Below are 21,822 nucleotides of genomic sequence, written 5' to 3' on the forward strand. Positions count from 1 at the left end.
AAGTACCGAAAAGTCCCCTTTTATGTGTCTTCGCTTAATTGGGGCTCTATATACATATTTAGTTTTATGTCTCTGGGTTCTATTTTATACAAAAATTTTGTAGAACGAAAAAGTATCAAAAAGTTTCTATTTTTGAGTTCTATCTGAAACCAGGCTCTCTCCACATACTTAATTTCATGTTTCTAGCCAATAACAACATAACAGTGCTGCTCTCACGCTGCTTTTCTTGCTCTGTTTGATTTTTATAAAGAATCGTACAATAACAAAATTTACCGTATGAGTATGTATTTTGTTTTTGTTTTTGTTTTTTTTTTTGGCAATTTCTGTCTGAGCATGAATAAAAAATCTCAATTTTTGATAAAATTTTCTAAAGCTTTAGGTCCACACCACGCGTTATACGCTTTTTCAAATTCTACGCGTATGTAAAAAAGGACAATCAATGTATATGTATGTTAAAAGTTACAAAGTACAAATGCGTAGAATGTTTTTTAAAAATAAAACCAAAAAAATAACGCATAAGAAGCGTCGCGTAAAATGCGAAGTAGGTATGAAAAGTGCGTAATGCTTCGACACGAAGACGCGTAGTGTAGACCTCTGGCTTAAGGTTGTCTTGAACTTTTGCTCATATATCCGTTATTTACGGGTCGATTTTGCTGATTGAACAGAATTATTGAAGATAAGGATTTCGCCAATATCTTGGGTACTCCAAAAACTGATTTCAAAAAACATACAGACAGGCAGACGGACATGGCTTAATTGACTCTGCTATCTACTTTATAGGATCGAAAAATTATATTATTAAAATTACAAACGAAATGACAATCATTAATATCAATAATAAGTTTATTTACATACTTAAAAGTACTTTCCTTCATTTACTGTCATTATTTCATAATTTTCTTTTCTTAAATTGGTTGTTCTTTTCTGTTTTTATTTAAGTTCTTACTTTTCTCAGAATATTTAGTAATTCTTAAGTTACTAAATAAATATTTATGTATTTTAAATTCTTCTTTAAAAAAGTAAAATTTTTCATCTAGTACCTTTAAAATTGTTTCCTTAGAATACACATTGTAATTGATCAAACAATACAAATTCCCTTTAAAGGTTTCAAATAAAATTTGCTACTTTGAGCGAATACTTAAATGTTCGAGGTGCAGTTACTAAGGTTTATATATTTTATAAAACATAAATAAACTTAAAAGCAAAGTTTTCGTAATACACAATAATTTACAACATATAGAATATTTCCTGTTTTGGGGTATAGTTATATTATTTAAGGATATTTATACAATTTTTAGACAATTTATCAAAACTTTTTTTTTCTATTTCGTGAAGGAAGCAGATAATAAACCTTATATTTTCTGGGTAATTTGTCTGTAAAAATTTGCATAAACTTTACAATTAAAAGTTTACGTTAATTTGATTTCTATGTAGTTTTTTCATAATTACTTTCTCATTTTGTCCTTAAAAAAAGAACAAAAAATTGATTTAATATAAGTATGTATGTATATATACTTATATATAAATATTTAAATATATTAAACTGTCAAAACCACAAAGCAATTTTAAAAGTTTTCAGCATCTCTAGTTCACTAGTTAATGAGAAAATAGGGAAATTAAAATTAATAACAAAGAAGCTATTTTTAATAAACTCCCTAAAAGTAGGCCTCAAAAACAAACCCTAAAAGTATGCAAAGTTTTTTATTTATATTTATAACAGTTGTATACAAAATGCTGAATCAGGTGTATAAATGTATTTAAAAATAAAAAATAAATTTAACTTACAAATGAAATCATGGGTATATTCCATGCTGCTGCCAGCAGGGCTTCTGATATGCAACTCTCATCTGGTCCTATAAATGCAGCCACATTTTCATTTTTCATTTGAGTCATAAATCTAAAAAAACAAACATTGTTAAAATATGATATAAAACAATTGTTAGAAAAACTTATTTTATTTTTATTAAACGAAGTAAGGTTGTAATTGTAAACTTTATTTAACACTCTATTTTATACTTTAATTAAAATATTGTATTTTTTTTGAAATTCATTTTTAAAGTTTATGTAAATATTATGTTATAATATTAGTTTTATCAAGTACTTGTACCAAGAGTTTTGCTACACAAAAAAAAAACTACATAAATAACCAAGTGAGAATGTGTAGTCGGGCATGGCCGACAATGTTATACTCTGCAGCAGTAAGAATGTTTAAAATGTGTATTATTTTTTCCTTATCTTAATTCCGAAATATTTTAACAATTTCTTGAAAAAAAAAGATTTTCTCAATTAGGGGCACATGGATAATTTTGACCTCCGAGATCCAAACTTTCAATAATTCCATTAGAAATACGATCGAATAGAACGCTATTTATAATCAGTCCAATAGGTCCGTAAATAACGAAGCTATGTGTAAAAATTCGAGACCACCTCAAACAGAAATTGCAAAAAAAAAAAAAAAAAACAAAATAAATAATCATACGGTAAATTTTGTTTTTGTACTCTTGTTTATAAAAACAAGGTAGAACGAGAGCAGCAGAGCGAGAGTAGCAGAGCGAGAGCAGCACTCGTGTGTTGTTATTGGCTAGAAACATTAAATTACGTATGTGGAGCCTGGCTTAAGTTAGAAACTATAAGAGGGATCTTTTTGGCACTTTTTCGTTTTCCAAAAGGTACTTTTTGAATTTTCGATACTATTGAACCTAGAAATATGAAATTATGTATGTAGAGTCTGAATTAGGTGAGAATATAAAAAGGTACTTTTGAATAAAAGGGAACTTTTTGGTGCTTTTTCGTTTTTCAAAGGGTATTTTTTGAGTTTTATATAATAGTGAACTTAGAAACATAAAATTTAGCTGTAGGGCCTTAACTAGGTAAGAACCTAGAAAAAGGGACTTTTTGGTGCTTTTTCGTTTTACAAAAGCTACTTTTTAAATTTTCTATAATATTGAACTTTGAAAGAAATAGCGGACTTTTTGGTACTTTTTGAATCTTCTACACATGAAACATGTAATAAAGTATGTAGAGCCCGAATTAAGTCAGAACATATAAAACGGGGACTTTTTAGTACTTTTTCGTTCTACAAAAAAGTATTTTTTTTTTAATTTCTGTAATATTGAACCTAGAAACATGAAATTTTAGTGCCTTGACTAGGTAAGAACGTACAAAAAGGAACTTTTTAGTGCTTTTGTTTTTATAACACATAATGCTGAAGGGTATATAAGATTCGGCATAGCCGAATATAGAACTCTTACTTGTTTCTGTCTTGGATATATACGCCCTCTATTGATATATCAATTTATCACCTAAAGGTTTGTGCAAAATTTGAATATAAGTAGTTTTCCAAATATACGAGTTATTGTACTTTATTCAAATGGAAGGTTCTGGTCCTTCTATATATAGTTGGTACGGTTTTATTTCCCCAAAAAGTTTCATGTGGATTTCTATGTTCCTCGTGTTATTGGCCTCAATTTTAAAAACGCCCGTTATAATAATGTTACTTAGTTAGTTAGTTAATTAGTGAGTTAGTTATTTAGTTAGTAAGTTAGTTAGTTAGTTAGTTAGTTAGTTATTTAGTTAGGTAATTAGTTAGTTAGTTAGTTAGATAGTTATTTAGTTAGTTAGTTAGTTAGTTAGTTAGTTAGTTAGTTAGTTAGTTAGTTAGTTAGTTAGTTAGTTAGTTAGTTAGTTAGTTAGTTATTTAGTTAGGTAATTAGTTAGTTAGAGAGTTATTTAGTTAGTTAGTTAGTTAGTTAGTTAGTTAGTTTGTTAGTTAGTTAGTTAGTTAATTAGTTAGTTAGTGAGTTAGTTATTTAGTTAGTTAGTTAGTTAGTTAGTTAGTTAGTTAGTTATTTAGTTAGTTATTTAGTTAGTTAGTGAGTTAGTTAGTTAGTTAGGTGAGTTAGTTATTTAGTTAGTTAGTTATGTTCCTCGTGTTATTGGCCTCAATTTTAAAAAAGTCCGTTATAATAATGTTACTTTGTTAGTTAGCTAGCTAGTTAGTTAGTTAGTGAATAACTGCAGTTTAAACTGTTGTGAAAATAATTAATATGAAAACAATAGCAACTTCTTGAAAACTTTAAAAATTTTTATGTTTTGCTTAAAAATTACCAAAAATTGTATGAAAGTTTATCATACTGAACTACAAGTGTTGCATGAACAGATGCTAATAAAACAATTACACAAATAGCACGAATTTGTGCACACATGTTCAAATTTTTCATTCATTAAACTGAAAGAAATATCAATTACTAAAAACATTTATGAACTTTTAATAGAATTTCATAAAGGTAAAAGTTAAATAAGTTACATGTGCATCAACAATACTTTTAAATTTTATTAAATGCTATTATTATACTTTAATATAATTTAAAGATCACACAAGGTTATTTCTGATGTTGTGAGAAGACAACCAACCCACACAATACACATGTTTCCATATTAACGGTAACTCATTTCTTACCTTATGGGTTGTACGCGATAAAGTCCTGTTGTATGGCCAATATCGAATGCTTTAAATGACAAACGTTTGCCTGGCAGAAGCAAAGGATTTTTATTTATGTCCTCCACAGCCAATGGCAGACCACCAAGTGTCACCTATAATATATTGATAAGTAGTTAGTAAGAGATATTCAAATGGAAATATCATTTGGGAAATATATTTATTCAAATACAAATTAAAAAAATCAAACAAAGAGAACAGTAAGAATCAATTGATACTTTACACAAGTAGATTTAAAAGGGATAATCATGTTTAACAAAATTAAATATAAACTTTCAGTTTGTCTGTTAAACGTGCACAGTGGGTTTGATTTATTTACCTACATAAGTTTAGTTTTTTCTTTTAAATTTGTCAAAAACTCATTTATTATCCGAATGGAAAAAAGTAAAATTATTGCTTTATTCAGGACACTCTGGGAGGAAGAATAATTCATGAAGACTTACAGAATAATAACTTCTTGTCTTCTAAAGCTACATTTTCAATTTTATTTGTTTATCATTGCTAATTAATGAGTCAACAAAAAATGTATGTACTTAGAAATATAATTACTGAAAACATATTAAAATGTATTAAGTACTTAATTTAAAAATCAATTTATTCATAATTTCTAAAATTTACATTATAAATTCAAGTCTTTACTATTCAATTTATGCACAAATTTAAAAAATACTGTCTGTGATTGTGCAGCTTTAAATAAATATTTACACGCATTAACCGAAAAGAAACACAATAAAAAATGTCTCTTGGCAACGTTTATATTTCATGTGTCCTTGAAAAGTGTCATCAAGTTCTCGCTTAAATTTTAAGTCATGGTATTTTGCTGGAAATGTGTACATTGAACATTGTACAAATGACTAATCATGCACTTAAACAGAAAATATTGTTAACCATTTTGGGTGCTTATAATTGTTTTGAAAAAAAAAATGCACACTTAAAGAGAAATATGAAAACCCTTCTTTTATGAATTTAATCTAAATTAATTAGGATTGTTTATTTTTGTGTCATTTTAGATCACAAAGTGATAAAATAAAAATACATCAAAATATTTACAATTAAGCATAAATTCATCGACTCTATAGTGTAGTCTATAGTCGAACCTATAGACGTCGATAAAGTCGACTATATTGTTTTTGACTTTTCGGTCGACCGATAGCCTAGTCTATATTCTACTCAAAAGACGACCATATTGCCGACACCCCATAGTAAACAGTATAATCGACCCTTTAGTTGTCTCTATAATCGTTTATGTAGTCGACTTTATAGTCGACTCTTTAGTGGACTCTAAGTCAACTCAATAATAGTCTTTATAATAGACTTTGTAGTCAGCTCTATAGTCGACTTTTAGTAAACTGTATTGCAGACTCTATAGTCAACCCTATAGCCAATCTTATAGTTCACCTTATAGTCGCCTCTACAAACGACCTAATAGTATACTATAAGGTTGAAACTATATTGGATTCTTCAGCCGAACCTATAGTGTAATATAAAGTCTATACAATAGCCTCCTCTATAGTTGAAATCATGGTATATATTGGCGACTATAGGGTTCACTTTTTGGTCGACTATAGAATCAACTATAAAGTCTCCTATATGGTTGACTATTGTGTCGACTATTGGCTAATATATATATTACATTATAAGGTTGGCTATAGATATATATACTAAATTATAAGGTCGGCTATAGAGTCCCCTATAGCGTGGTCTAGTAGTCTGTAGAGACTACTATAAGCTTGACTATAGGATTGGCTATAGGGTCGACTATAGAGACTACTCTTTACTCGACTCTTTTGTAGACTCTATAGTCGTCCCTGTTGCCAATCCTATAGTCAAGCTTATAGTAGCCTCTTCAGACGACCTTAAAAAGACAATACCATAGTGGACTCTATAGCCAACCCTATGTGTCGTAGTTTTCTTATCCAATAGTCAACACTATTGTCCACCATATAGTCGACTCTATAGTCGATCCAAATGTGGACCCTATAGTCTCCAATATATAGTATGATTTCAACTATAGAGGAGGCTATGGGATGGACTATATATTACACTATAGGTTCGGCTGAAGAATCCACTATAGTTTCGACCTTATAGTATACTATTAGGTCATTTGTTAAGGCGACTATAGTCGATTCTATAGTCGCCTCTACAGTCGACCATATAGTCTACTCTATATTCGATTGTAAATTCGACACTATTGATTATCTTATAGTCGCCCCTACAGACGACAATATTGTCGACTCTGTAGCCTATAGTATATAATCGATATTATAGTCTCCTCGATAGTCGACCTTATAGTCAATCCCATATCTACTCTATAGGCGACCTAAAGAATACTCAATACCATATAGTCGCTTCTATAGTCGAAAATTAAGACGGCGCTATAGTTCTATATCTACTCTTTGGTACAGCCTACAGTCGACTCTCTATAGCAAAGAAGTGGTAGTAAATTCTGATATGTCTTCTATATAGGACCACCTTTCGTATGATGGTGTAGAAATTGCAAAGTAATAAATTAAATAGTTTAAGTTTATAGTTGTCATTCAACTGAAATCAAAATTCTGTTTAAACACTAAACACTAATGTATTCGAGTAATTAAAATAATTATTAAAACAAAGTCAAACATAAGTATATAATAATTGTTTGTACCACAATTCGTTCTAAATATTTATGTATGCATAAATGATATACATATCTACATACATATGGTCAATTTTGTGTCAAGTGAATCAACTTTTGAAATCAATGTTTTCGATTTGTTTTTTGTTGAAAACAATGAAGGAATCTCTAACTAATATCTAAACTCCTTTGAACAATTTTTGCTAGGGCAATTAGGTGATAAGTAACACTAATTTAAATAAAACTCTGTATGACCTAATTGTCCAACTTTGATCGCCTCTAAGTCTGGCAGTTCTAGATCGTTGGAGCTGAAAAGTTGTGTCTGAACTATAATCGAACAATACTTAGCTTGGTGCGAATTTCATCCAAATCGATTTTTTGAGCTAGGTTACTTGACACGAAATAGCCCATATGTATATCAACCATAGCATATGTATCATAAATTCAACGTAAGTATAAGTTAGAAATAAAAAATCATGTGTACACAGTTAATATTTATCATACGTTACTTAGCATCAAAATGAATATTCTAGGTAGTAGCGAGATATTAATTAGGTAAATTTAATATTTAAAATTAAAATTTTTTTCAGTTAAATTTAATTAATTAATGTTGTATTTATTTATACTAAAACTAATTATGTTAGTTAGAGGTTTCACTTGCATTTTAGGTATTGTGACATATATACGAATAATTATATATTAAGTGATTAACTAAAGACTACCAATATCTAGATTTGATCAATACATATATTTTTGGAGTAACATTATTTTATTAAATTTGCATTGTAGAATTCACAAGAAATTTTCATTTTTTTCATTACATTTAATTGGCAATTTCATTCTATGATTTCATTTACAGGTTTACACACAATTTAATTTGTTATTCATTCATAATGGTTGAGAATTTTCTTTTTTTATACCCTTCACCTTTGTGAGAAGGGTATATATAAGTTCGTCATTCCGTTTGTAATTTCTATAATACAATTTTTCGACCCTATAAAGTATATATATATTCTGGATCCTTATTGATAGCGGAGTCGATTAAGCCATGTCCGTCTTTCTGTCCGTCTGGTTGTCTGTCTGTCTGTATGTTTGTTGAAATCAGTTTTTAGAGAACCCCATATATCGGCGAAATCCGACATGCTTTCGGGGAGATCGCTATTTAAAAACAGCAAAATCGGTCCACAAATAAAGGAGATAAGTATGAAAAAAATCCGAGACAACCTCTGAAAATTTCATCAAAAACTGAAATTTTTTATTCATGCTCAAACAGAAATTGCAAAAAAACAAAAACAAAATACATAATCGTACGGTAAATTTTGTTATTGTGCTCTGTTTATAAAAACAAGGCAGAGGGAGAGAAGCAGAGCAAGAGTAGCAGAGCGAATGCAGCACTCGTGTGTAGTTATTGGCTAGAAACATTAGACGAGAACGCGTCAAAGGCGATTTTTTGGTACATTTATGTTCTACAAAAGGTACTTTTCGAATTTTCTATAATATTGAACCTAGAAACATGAAATTAACTATGTAGAGTCGGAATTAGACGAGAAACGGGAAAAGTGAACTTTTTGGGACTTTTTTGTTTTGCAAAAGGTACTTTTTGAATATTCTATAATATTGAACATAGAAACATGAAATTAACAATGTAAAGTCGGAATGAGACGAGAACAGGGGAAAGCAAACTTTTTGGTACTTTTTGTTTTTTAAAAGGTACTTTTTGAATATTCTATAATATTGAACCTAGAAATATGAAATTAAGTATGTGGAGTCTGAATTAGATGAGAACCCAAAAAAGGAACTTTTGGTACTTTTTTTGTTCTACAAAAGGTACTTTTTGAATTTTATATAATATTGAACATAGAAACATCAAATTAACTATGTAGAGTCGGAAATAGAAGAGAAACGGGGAAAGCGAACTTTTAGGTACTTTTTGTTTTTTAAAAGATACTTTTTAAATTTCCTATAATATTGAACCTAGAAAAAAAATATATTAATGTAGAGTCGGAATTAGGTGAGAACCGGAAAACTTATTTTTTTTAATGTACTTTTTGAATTTTATATAACATTAAATGTAGAAACATGAAATGAAGTATGTTCAGCGCGAAGTATGTGATTTGAAAGAAGAGTTTTTGATACCGACCTTTTTTTAACACATCATGGTGAAGTGTATATAGGATTCGGCAGAGCCGAATATAGAACTCTTACTTGTTTTTTTTCGCAACTTAAATCAACTGAATAAGATTTTAAATGAATTAAATGAAATTCAATTGAAATATTTTTGTTACACAATTTACAGGTAAGCTAGCTGTTGGCAAATGTATTAAATGGCAATAATAAATCACTTTGAAATCTGTTAAATGAAAACAAGTAAGAGTTCTTCATTCGATTGTGACGAATCTTATATACACTTTATCATTTACATTTAATTCACAAAAACATAACTGGATTTTTTTGCAAAGTGAAATATTTATAAATTTAATGTTATAAACCAAATGACAATTATTTCAACTCATTTTTATTGTCGCTTAAAACAACACTCACACACACACAAAATAGTATGTATGAGGTGTGTAGCTAAAGTTGTTTTGTTGTTGTAGCAATAGATATAGAAGAACCAAACATATAATGGTTATTTATAACAACATAACATACAATTGTTATATAACATATAGCAACATAACATACAATGGTTATTTTTAAGTTTAAATATTTGTTATTTGTACTTAGTTATTGAAAAAATAATAATTTTGCAGTGAATCATACTGAAAGTTATAATTGCCATGAACATGAAAATGTTTACAGTAACAAGAATATTGTTTAAATATAATTAAAATAACAATTATATGTTTTCGATAACAATATGTATATGGTTAGAGTGAACATATTTTTGTTAGAGTAACCATGTCGAACTATGTTTTTTTTCTCTGCGTACACAAACTAACAGAGGGACTCCGCTATCCGCTAAAGATCCAGAACATAAGTACATAAGACATTTTAAACAAAATGATGAATTGATTTAAATACATACATATGTATAAACTTTTCACGTAGGTGAGGGATATAAAAAAGAAACAACAAAATGTTAAGTCTGGCTAAATAAAAAATGTATTGAATTTGACACCAATTTCTAAGTATCATTCATATATCATTAATATATCCGAAACTTTTGTTTATATAAGAGCTTTGTATTTTTTTCTTTTTAATAAATGTACAGTATGTACATACATTCATGTATGTCTTTAAAAAATAAATAACATTACTTTTATTGTTCTAGTGTTTATTTAAGCACAAATAAAATTTAAATGTATCGTTTTTGTCAAACTTTTTATATTAATAATCAAAAAAAAAAACTAAAAAATGTTTTGATTATTACTTTAAAACAACATGAAAGGCACTTTACAAATGTTGTAGAAAAAAATACATTAAAATTTAACAATAATATTGGAATATTTTGAAAATAAATAAATTCAATGTTATTATTATGAATTTACGTATATTAGGGTGTCCCATGGGTCGATTTATAGTAGGAAACCCTATCAAATGAAGAGTATTAGCGTACTAAATACGAAAAAACTTAAATAATAAATAAATTCAATGTTATTCCCAACAAAAAAAAAACTTCCAAAGAAGCGAAAAAGAACTATTTCCTTTTCCATGAAAGTACTGAAAAAAAACCTAGAGAAGTTATGATTTCAACACATGAGGGATGTCCTTTTTATTTGATTTCAAATTCACTACATCTGTCATTTTTAGGAAGTAATTTTGATGTTTGTTTTTGTTAAAAGTTATTAGGAAGTTAAATGGCAGCATTATAGGATACAACTAATCTGACTTAAATAATATTAACATAAATAAATAAACTATACGCACTTATCAATAACTCCAAAATAAAATTGATTTAATTCAGAAAATTCAGTGCACAGTGTTCCATATCTCTTTGTTTGATTGACACTTGTAAGTGATCGTGGGCTATGTAACAATTCGACTATGGCCGATAGTTCTTTTCAAAGGGAAGAGACTTTCGATTGATACAACTATTGCTGGGTAGACAATCTTTAGCCGAGTATGACTCGGGTCGCTCCGTATCGTAGATCCAATTGTTGTGGGCGTATCCCCTCAAAACTTATTTTATTAAAAAAAAACGTAAATAAATAAAATATCTAAAATGTTTTCTCTTTTACTTTAAGAGTTATTAAAGTTTTTCTTTTCAAGTATATATGTATGTACACATGTATATTTCGAGTCCTTTTAGATAGTCACTCTTTGTTTGTTGATATTCATTTCGCAGATATCTTCGTTTCCCAAATCTATAACAAGTCTGTCAAAGATTATGTTATGTTGAAAGAAAACCACACAAGTACGTGTGTATCACAAGATCAACATTTGATCTAAAGTTAGTCATCAGAGGGGCACTATTGACCGGTGACAATACCATAGTCCTTTTAGGTAGCTACTCTATGTCATTTTCGGTAGCTACTCTATGTTTGTTGACATCAATTTCACAGATATCTTCGTTTTCCAAATCTTCAACAATTCTGAGAAAGTGGAAAATATCTTCTTCCTCCTCGTTGCATCATCCAGAAGGTTTTTTAATGTCCTTTTGTCTTCTGGTTTCCTCCGCCCGGGGCAACTTTCCTTTATGATAGATCCCATCTTGATGTATTGCAATCCGTATCTCTAGTATGCCGGGATAAAAGCCGGTGATGTCACTTTACTTCTCGGCTTGTCCTTGGTATGCTTTGACATGGGGTATAACCAGAGAACCACATAGTCTGGTACTACGGTGCGGGCTAGTTGCCCGCAGGTCTATGTCCTGCCTGGTCAGTTGCTTGAGGTTTCTTCGGGATCCACGTATTGGCTGTGGTTAAAACAAAATTCGCGGGAAGAGTAGGTAGCGGTTAAATCACTGATGTATAGCAATGTTGCCCAATATCTCGATTCCCTATCACGCGAGAATATTCTGCTGACGTTGCATTGACTCACCTACACTATAAGTTTACTTGTGTATTTTCTTATTTCGCAACTCAGTTGCTGATGAGCATTTGTCGAAGTAAGATCTGTACGCAACTTTTTTAAAATCCACACAGAAATACAACAACAAAATTTTGAGAATGCCGAATTTATGTAGGTGAATGAGAGAGCACAGCAGATAGTTTTTATATATGAACTTTAAGGTACGCTGTCTGTCAAAATCCATAATATCAATTTGACGGTTAGAATATACTTTTTAGGTATGCGGGCCATCGTATGTTTTTCTCTTATTAATGTGTCGGATAAATGTGCTGATAAGTGTGCTGTGTTGTCTGATGATGGATGAAAGGTATCATATACAAATGATACCATTGAATTTTCCTACTTTATCCAGATATATTCAGAGTAAACTCTGTTCATATCAGATAACCACAGTGTGTCCCTGTGAGTAAGTACACAGTCTCGGCTTATTTGATGGATTCGTACTTCAGTCCACCGGTTACGTTTCTAGGTGCTGTTGCCAAATCAACAGAGACCACCCCATCTGCGTGGTTGTAAACGAAAGTGATGTTTTACTTCTCGGAAATTAAGCAACGGGGCAGCAACGGTCGGAGATTTGAAGAACTTGAGCAAAGTGCTTGTACATGGACCGGTATACCCACGTACAAAAATTACAAATTACATGTAAGATACACAAGGAGGCAGTAGTGAGATCTTTACTTTTTACTCACCCAGTGGTTGAAAAAGTACCACCGTGAGATAGGGCTTCATGCAAAGTAAATGATAACCTATAAAACAGGATGTTTTGGTACTTTTTCGTTTTCAAAAGGTACTTTTTAAATTTAATAAAATACTTTACTAAAAACTCAAAATTAAGCATGTAAAGGTCCAAGTCTGTTAGAATATTAAGCCCAGAAACATAGAATTAAACAGACAATACTTTCATTGAATGAAAACCTAGAAAAGGGGACATTTTGGTTTTTTGTAATAAAACATGTACTGAGCCTTTTTAAATACACTACAATGTAGAAGTGTATAGTATGTTAACTTTTTTTCGTTTATTTTTAAATAAAGTATAAACTTTACTGCTTTCATAGATTTCTAGGAATTTGCTATAAAATGTACAAAAGAAGTTATGATCGAATGTGTTTTTTTTATGTCAGCAATATTCTTTAATACAAGACAATACAATATTTCCAAATTTCAAATTTTTTCATGCTTATAGAAAACAAAACAATGAAAACTGTTTAAATTGATTTTAGCAAGAGCAGCCTTTTGAATATATAATATGTACATATATTATCATTTAAGTATTTTATGCAAATTTCTAAAATATACCAGGAAATATGCAGGCCAAATTATTCATAACTTTTTAATAAAACTAAATTAAACAGCTGTTCAATTCCAATAAAAACTTCAAAATGGTTATTATCTAAAAACAAAAATTTATTTTGTAAGTAAAAAAATGCAATATTTTTAAAGAATTTGCACAATTGTGTTTTAAGTTCATATGAATTTCCACAAATTCTAAAGAAATGCTAAGGCTAAGTTAAATGATAAGAACTACAATGGGAACTTAAGTTCATTAAACTCACTAGCAAGTTTATTTTCAACTTGACAGACAATATTATTGATAAGTTAATTTTATCATATTGTTATATAGCAGACACAACCCATTTTATGGCACCTACTAAAAATAGTATATCTCAATTATATATGTTATGATTTATAAAATATATAAAAAATACTTTTTTTTTGGTTGTTTGTTTTTTTGAACTAAGTAATAAATATCATTTGAAGTCTTTAAACGTATTATTGAATTTGCCGCCTCTTAATAGTAACAGAAGCCGTTGTTGAATCATCGTTGCAACACACAATTAATTTAGATCCTAATTTGTTAATTTAATAGAAAACGTGTGCGTATGTTGAATATTGATTACAGTTCAATAGTATGTATACGTAGTGGTGTTCTGCATGTATTCGATTACGCATTGAATACAGAAGTATACAGCAGTGATTGACAATGAGTATGTATGTATCAAACAAGTAATACAACTAATTACTCCTAATTTTTTAATACAAAGTTGCATACAGAGTACATTTATGAACGTACTCATAACGAAATATCAATGCCTATATTCAATGCTCTTATCACACCTGTATGCTCTTATTCACAAATTTCTTTAATTGAAACATTTGAACATAAATATCCAAAGGAAAAAAAATGAATATTAAGGATATGTTGCTTTTAGCCGTGTACTTTTTGTATTTGGTGCACAATAACGTGTTAACAAAAATATGTATAGACAATAAGAAAGGGTACGTTCTTTTGGAAAGTAAAGTTGACACTTGGTGCATCGTTGCTACAGCTTACATTTGTTATGAAAGATAAGTTGATTTTTTGTATGGGATTCCTCGCGTAGAGTCTCTACTTAAGGAATCCAAAATCTTTTTTGTAAGGCAATAATTTAAAATTTAACGAAGAATGGTTTATGCTCAAAAGATTATTATATTTATATTTATTTTGCAAATAAATGTATAATAATTGAAAAAACAAGTACATTCGTAACTTACAGCGTGTTGTATAGGAAAGAAACACGTATGAATGTACAACACAACGAAATGCCGACTATACGTATATAGTTGGTATGAGCATGCATAATGTGATTGTGAATTGAAGTTATTATAATTCAAATATATTAGTTATATAGTTAATTAGTCAGTTAATTAGTTACTTATTTAGCTAGATAGTTAGTTTGTTACTTAGTTAGTTAGTTGAGCGCACAACAGGCCCGGTAGTAGCCTAGGTGTATTTCTTCGGATTTGAGTAGTATACATCCTCCTATTAACCTAACCTAACATAACCTAGTTAGCTAGTTACTTTTCAGCTGGGTTGGCTTTAAAATTCTGTTGTTGTTTTATTATCAAAATGAATAATTTCACTGCATCATAATATGTTAAAGCATATTTAAAATTTTGTTTTCTCTTTTCTGAACAATTAAATTTTTTCTGACCTACCAAAAAGAAAAATGAAATGCCCATGATAAAAACACCAAACATTCATTACTTGAGTTTCATTAACTTCAGTTGTAAACATTTTCATCTAACATGTTCAGTCTTGTGTACAACTACAGACATGTGTATTAGACTGACTTACAAAAAAAAAGAGATTGTGTTATCCCACTCAAAATGTGTAAGTCAATTATGCAAATTCCCAAAAACACTCACCAAAAGTTCACTAAAAAGTTTAACTTTTCTATTCGGAAAAAATACTATTTATCAGCTAAAACGTTCGTTTGAATGTCTGTCCGTATCCGATGGAATCAGTTTTCAGAAGACCGCAGAGATTTTCTTGCAATAATTCGATATGTCATACTTTCATAAAAAGGTTATTTATCAGAAAAATCGGTCATTAAATAAATTACATACATATGTGTAAAAATAACAGCCATCTACTGAAATTAAAAAAAGAAAAACAATGAGAGTTTTCAAGTTTTAGTTTAAAACTAACAAATTAAAAACCAAACACGAAATAAGTGAAGTAAGTGAAAACTTTAAAAAGGGATTTTTTTTTGGAAATTTTTCGTTCCTCATAAGTTACTTTTTAAATTTTCTACAATATTAGAGTAGAAATACAAACCTGCGGATGCGGTTGCGTATTCTGCTTCCCAGTGAAAATGTAAATTAAATGAAGTGCGGCTACGGTTGCGAATTTTGTAGCCATTTTATTGCTTTTTGTTTTTGTATTTCATAGTTTATTTATTCATCACATGGTTTTTGTTCATTAAAAGTATGAATGGCAATGTAAATGAGAGAAAATCCGAAAACAAATTAAAATAAATTTTAATTTGGTGCGGATTTCTTCAACGATATAAGATGTCAAAACTCAACATAAAAAGAATATCCGTCTCCGCAGCCGCAATATTGTATTTCTACCCTTAAACTTAATATTAAACTTAAAATAAAAGTAAACGTGTTTAGATCAGAATACCTACAGGAGAACCATTAAAGGGGAACTTTTAGGTATTTTATTGTTCTCATTGCCAAAAAAAACTTGTTTTTTATCTATCAATTTCTATGTTTATTTTTTTATTTTTTACCCTTTTCGAATTCTGTCTTCTAATGTGATTGTGTTCATTAATGTGCCAATAGTTCATTCCAAAAGGCAAAAGGTCACAGAGTAGTGTGAATGATCATTGAATTACTATAGATAACAAATGAATCGTTACTAAATACTCTTTTATTTCTAACCACAAATTATGCAAAAAGATGTTTATGTGACAATTGACCCTGTTTTAAAAATGAATAGCAGGAATGAATTATAACAAAGCAATAGACTAGACTATTGACTAAACTAAAGACTCGACTATAAACTCGTCTAAAGACTAGACTATAGATTGGACAATAGAATAGACTATCGGCTGGACTATATACTAGATGACTAGACTACAGAATAGACTTTAGATTATACTAAAGCCTAGACTATAGACTATGTAGACTATAGACTAGACTATAGACTAGACTATAGATTAGACTATAGACTATGTAGACTATAGACTAGACTATAGACTAGACTATAGACTAGACTATAGACTAGACTATAGACTAGACTATAGACTAGACTATAGACTAGACTATAGACTAGACTATAGACTAGACTATAGACTAGACTATATACTAGACTATAGACTAGACTATAGACTAGACTATAGACTAGACTATAGACTAGACTATAGACTAGACTATAGACTAGACTATAGACTAGACTATAGACTAGACTATAGACTAGACTATAGACTAGACTATAGACTAGACTATAGACTAGACTATAGACTAGACTATAGACTAGACTATAGACTAGACTATAGACTAGACTATAGACTAGACTATAGACTAGACTATAGACTAGACTATAGACTAGACTATAGACTAGACTATAGACTAGACTATAGACTAGACTATAGACTAGACTATAGACTAGACTATAGACTAGACTATAGACTAGACTATAGACTAGACTATAGACTAGACTATAGACTAGACTATAGACTAGACTATAGACTAGACTATAGACTAGACTATAGACTAGACTATAGACTAGACTATAGACTAGACTATAGACTAGACTATAGACTAGACTATAGACTAGACTATAGACTAGACTATAGACTAGACTATAGACTAGACTATAGACTAGACTATAGACTAGACTATAGACTAGACTATAGACTAGACTATAGACTAGACTATAGACTAAAATATAGACTAGACTATAGACTAGACTATAGACTAGACTATAGACTAGACTATAGACTAGACTATAGACTAGACTATAGACTAGACTATAGACTAGACTATAGACTAGACTATAGACTAGACTATAGACTAGACTATAGACTAGACTATAGACTAGACTATAGACTAGACTATAGACTAGACTATAGACTAGACTATAGACTAGACTATAGACTAGACTATAGACTAGACTATAGACTAGACTATAGACTAGACTATAGACTAGACTATAGACTAGACTATAGACTAGACTAGACTATAGACTAGACTATAGACTAGACTATAGACTAGACTATAGACTAGACTATAGACTAGACTATAGACTAGACTATAGACTAGACTATAGACTAGACTATAGACTAGACTATAGACTAGACTATAGACTAGACTATAGACTAGACTATAGACTAGACTATAGACTAGACTATAGACTAGACTATAGACTAGACTATAGACTAGACTATAGACTAGACTATAGACTAGACTATAGACTAGACTATAGACTAGACTATAGACTAGACTATAGACTAGACTATAGACTAGACTATAGACTAGACTATAGACTAGACTATAGACTAGACTATAGACTAGACTATAGACTAGACTATAGACTAGACTATAGACTAGACTATAGACTAGACTATAGACTAGACTATAGACTAGACTATAGACTAGACTATAGACTAGACTATAGACTAGACTATAGACTAGACTATAGACTAGACTATAGACTAGACTATAGACTAGACTATAGACTAGACTATAGACTAGAGCTGCAGTTTCACACTTAACTTTTTATTATGAGCAATTTACTAAAGATAATATATAAGAAAATTTAAACACGTTTAAAGCATAAAAAATCTGAGGAATTTTATTATTAGTATTTTTTCTTATTTAATTAAAAACTTTCTATGCATAGCGTTCTCACATGATATTCTTTGTTTATACTCTTGACCAATATATCTTAAATTTTTTTATTTTAGTCTAGTTATTTCCTTTATTTTAATATGTGCAATAAACTTGCAATTTTTTTTTTGTAATCTATTCATTCATTTATAAAAACAATAAAAAAGTATAGAAGCAAAACTGAAAAAGAGATAAGATAAAGTACTTGAGCATATCAATTAAGTGTTTGATAGAATATAATTTTACTAACATTTGAATAATTTAATAATATTTGAGTTTTAATTAAATGTATAAAAAAACTTACTGGTTTTTCTTTTTGATAGAAAATAGTTGCTTAATATTTACAAATATTTATAAGAAATTACATTAAAAATTTTATGGCAAATCTTGTAATAGCTAGCAACAAGATACTGTTAAAATAATAATGTATCGGTATTTGCAACCACATATATTATTCTTAATGTTGACTTACAGTTAATTCAAATGTATATCCGAAGGTATCTTATTATTATATAGTTAATTTTTTTCCATTGATAAATGGCAGGGATATTAATCACATTGTAAAAAAAAATTTCATTGATTAAAACGAATTAAAACAAGAATCAATTAATTTTTAAATAAAATTTCCGTTTTAATGTTTTTAAATATTACTTTTTTAATTCGTTGATAAAAAATTAATTAACATTTATTTAAAGTCGATTAATGAGATATTTAAATTTGCTATACAATAAAAATTACTTTACTGTGTTATTATGCTTTACTAGGTTTTTTATAAAACTTCTGATATCAATTTATGCATTTAGTGGTTTTAATTTTTTTCATCCTCAGGTAATAAAATAATAATATTTTTTTTTTACAAATTTGTCATTTTTATTATTTTTTTTTTGTAAAAAAGAAAAGCAATAAAAATGGAAAAGAATTTTTTAATATTCAAAAAAAAAAAAAAAATAGCAAGTTCATCACCATAAATACGTAAATATTTTATTCAATCTATAAAAAAATATTGAAAATATTTCCTCTATTATCATATGTAATTAAGTTTAATATTGTAATATAAATCGACTGTATTTGAATTTTAGCACTACATTTATGTTATTGGGGTTTTTAGTTCAGTTCTAGTTCAGTTCTAGTTTAGTTCTAGTTCAGTTCTAGTTCAGTTCTAGTTCAGTTCTAGTTCAGTTCTAGTTCAGTTCTAGTTCAGTTCTAGTTCAGTTCTAGTTCAGTTCTAGTTCAGTTCTAGTTCAGTTCTAGTTCAGTTCTAGTTCAGTTCTAGTTCAGTTCTAGTTCAGTTCTAGTTCAGTTCTAGTTCAGTTCTAGTTCAGTTCTAGTTCAGTTCTAGTTCAGTTCTAGTTCAGTTCTAGTTCAGTTCTAGTTCAGTTCTAGTTCAGTTCTAGTTCAGTTCTAGTTCAGTTCTAGTTCAGTTCTAGTTCAGTTCTAGTTCAGTTCTAGTTCAGTTCTAGTTCAGTTCTAGTTCAGTTCTAGTTCAGTTCTAGTTCAGTTCTAGTTCAGTTCTAGTTCAGTTCTAGTTCAGTTCTAGTTCAGTTCTAGTTCAGTTCTAGTTCAGTTCTAGTTCAGTTCTAGTTCAGTTCTAGTTCAGTTCTAGTTCAGTTCTAGTTCAGTTCTAGTTCAGTTCTAGTTCAGTTCTAGTTCAGTTCTGGTTCAGTTCTAGTTCAGTTCTAGTTCAGTTCTAGTTCAGTTCTAGTTCAGTTCTAGTTCAGTTCTAGTTCAGTTCTAGTTCAGTTCTAGTTCAGTTCTAGTTCAGTTCTAGTTCTAGTTCAGTTCTAGTTTAGTTCTAGTTCAGTTCTAGTTCAGTTCTAGTTCAGTTCTAATTCAGTTCTACTTCAGTTCTAGTTCAGTTCTAGTTCAGTTCTAGTTCAGTTCTAGTTCAGTTCTAGTTCAGTTCTAGTTCAGTTCTAGTTCAGTTCTAGTTCAGTTCTAGTTCAGTTCTAGTTCAGTTCTAGTTCAGTTCTAGTTCAGTTCTAGTTCAGTTCTAGTTCAGTTCTAGTTCAGTTCTAGTTCAGTTCTAGTTCAGTTCTAGTTCAGTTCTAGTTCAGTTCTAGTTCAGTTCTAGTTCAGTTCTAGTTCAGTTCTAGTTCAGTTCTAGTTCAGTTCTAGTTCAGTTCTAGTTCAGTTCTAGTTCAGTTCTAGTTCAGTTCTAGTTCAGTTCTAGTTCAGTTCTAGTTCAGTTCTAGTTCAGTTCTAGTTAATTATTGACAGATTTATTTTAAGTTGTCTCTTCTTCTTGATCTTGTGAAGGCTAGAAGACTAATTTCTTTAAAAACATGGCAATTAATGAGCTCAAAGCAACAAATGAAATAAACAAGTTAATCTGCTGCTTGTTGAATTATGTCCGATAAAGGAAAACAAATAAAATCATTGCTATTCATGGAGTTTTGCTGATCAAAAAATAATAATAATTTCTTTATCTTTAAAATTCCTTTAATTCTCTGGTTTTTAAACAAACATGCAAATAAGTAATTATCAAATGCGAAGCATTTATGTTCAACAAGAAAATCATTAACTAATAATTGGTAAATTTTAATGCAAAATATTGACTCAGTTTATGCAAAGAGTTTTTCTCCAATTTCCAATTCGATAAAAAAAATTTTAACGTAATGTTTGTATTAGCTTATCTGATGTTCTGGAATGTGGTTAACGATAACTTTTTATAATAAAAAATAAAGTTCATATATTTTCAATATAAGAAACATTTTTAAACTGAATATCAAAAAAGAAAAATTTAAATCCCCTATTCATAAAAATTTTATTTAGTAAACGGTTTATAAAATAACAATTCTATACAAAAATTGATTTATAAACCCTTTTAAAAAATAAAAAATTGTTTATGAATAAGTTCTTCAATCAATAGGAATCCTATCAGTATTCTATTCCTTTTTTATTCGGCAAAAATGAAAAACATATCCTTTCACAGCATATTAAAATTTTGAGGTCAAACTATACATATCCTCTTTTATGGTATATAATCCTTACAATATAAACACATATAATTTTATAGACATTTTTTTAACGGCCATTAAATATCTGTAGTTTTTCTCAACACTTTTTAAGATATTATTTTTTTTCTTCGGTTATGGATAAAAGTTTCTTAATATTCCAGAACAATAAAGATGGCTCAACATGTTGGCAACTGAAGTTGAGAAGGAAATTAACACTATTTATGAATGTATGTGAAAGTCTGCCAACAAGAGAGTAATTATTTATTATTTTCTTTTTTTTTTGTGTTTTAAGTTTATTACAAAATACTGTTTGGTTCTTTTTAATTTAAAGAATGAAAATTTTTTACAAATTCCTTTTAGTCAGGACTCCTCATATTCAATATTATAGTGCCATTTAAAGGATGTAAAAGTACCCGACAGTTCTCTGTGTTTTCTGTGTTCTTGTGTTTTGCCTTGCTATTAGAGAATAGACAAGTAAGTTAGTAAGTTAGTGAGTTAGTAAGTTAGTAAGTTAGTAAGTTAGTAAGTCAGTAAGTTAGTAAGTTAGTAAGTTAGTAAGTTAGTAAGTTAGTAAGTTAGTA

At 29.2% G+C, this 21,822-nt stretch overlaps 1 protein-coding gene across 1 annotated transcript in view; it reads right to left on the minus strand.

Moving 5' to 3' along the window:
- LOC111688747 (guanylate cyclase 32E) overlaps positions 1-21,822 on the minus strand; it is a 60,683-nt gene that overhangs the window by 33,888 nt on the left and 4,973 nt on the right. Inside the window, exons 2-3 of the mRNA XM_046946958.1 lie at positions 4,460-4,593; positions 1,786-1,897 (exon numbers count right to left, since the gene is read on the minus strand). Of these exons, the coding sequence (XP_046802914.1) occupies positions 1,786-1,897; positions 4,460-4,593 (246 nt within the window). The remainder of the gene's footprint in view (positions 1-1,785; positions 1,898-4,459; positions 4,594-21,822) is intronic.

This window comes from Lucilia cuprina, chromosome 2 (genome assembly GCF_022045245.1).
Source record: "Lucilia cuprina isolate Lc7/37 chromosome 2, ASM2204524v1, whole genome shotgun sequence".
NCBI classification, from domain to species: domain Eukaryota; kingdom Metazoa; phylum Arthropoda; class Insecta; order Diptera; family Calliphoridae; genus Lucilia; species Lucilia cuprina.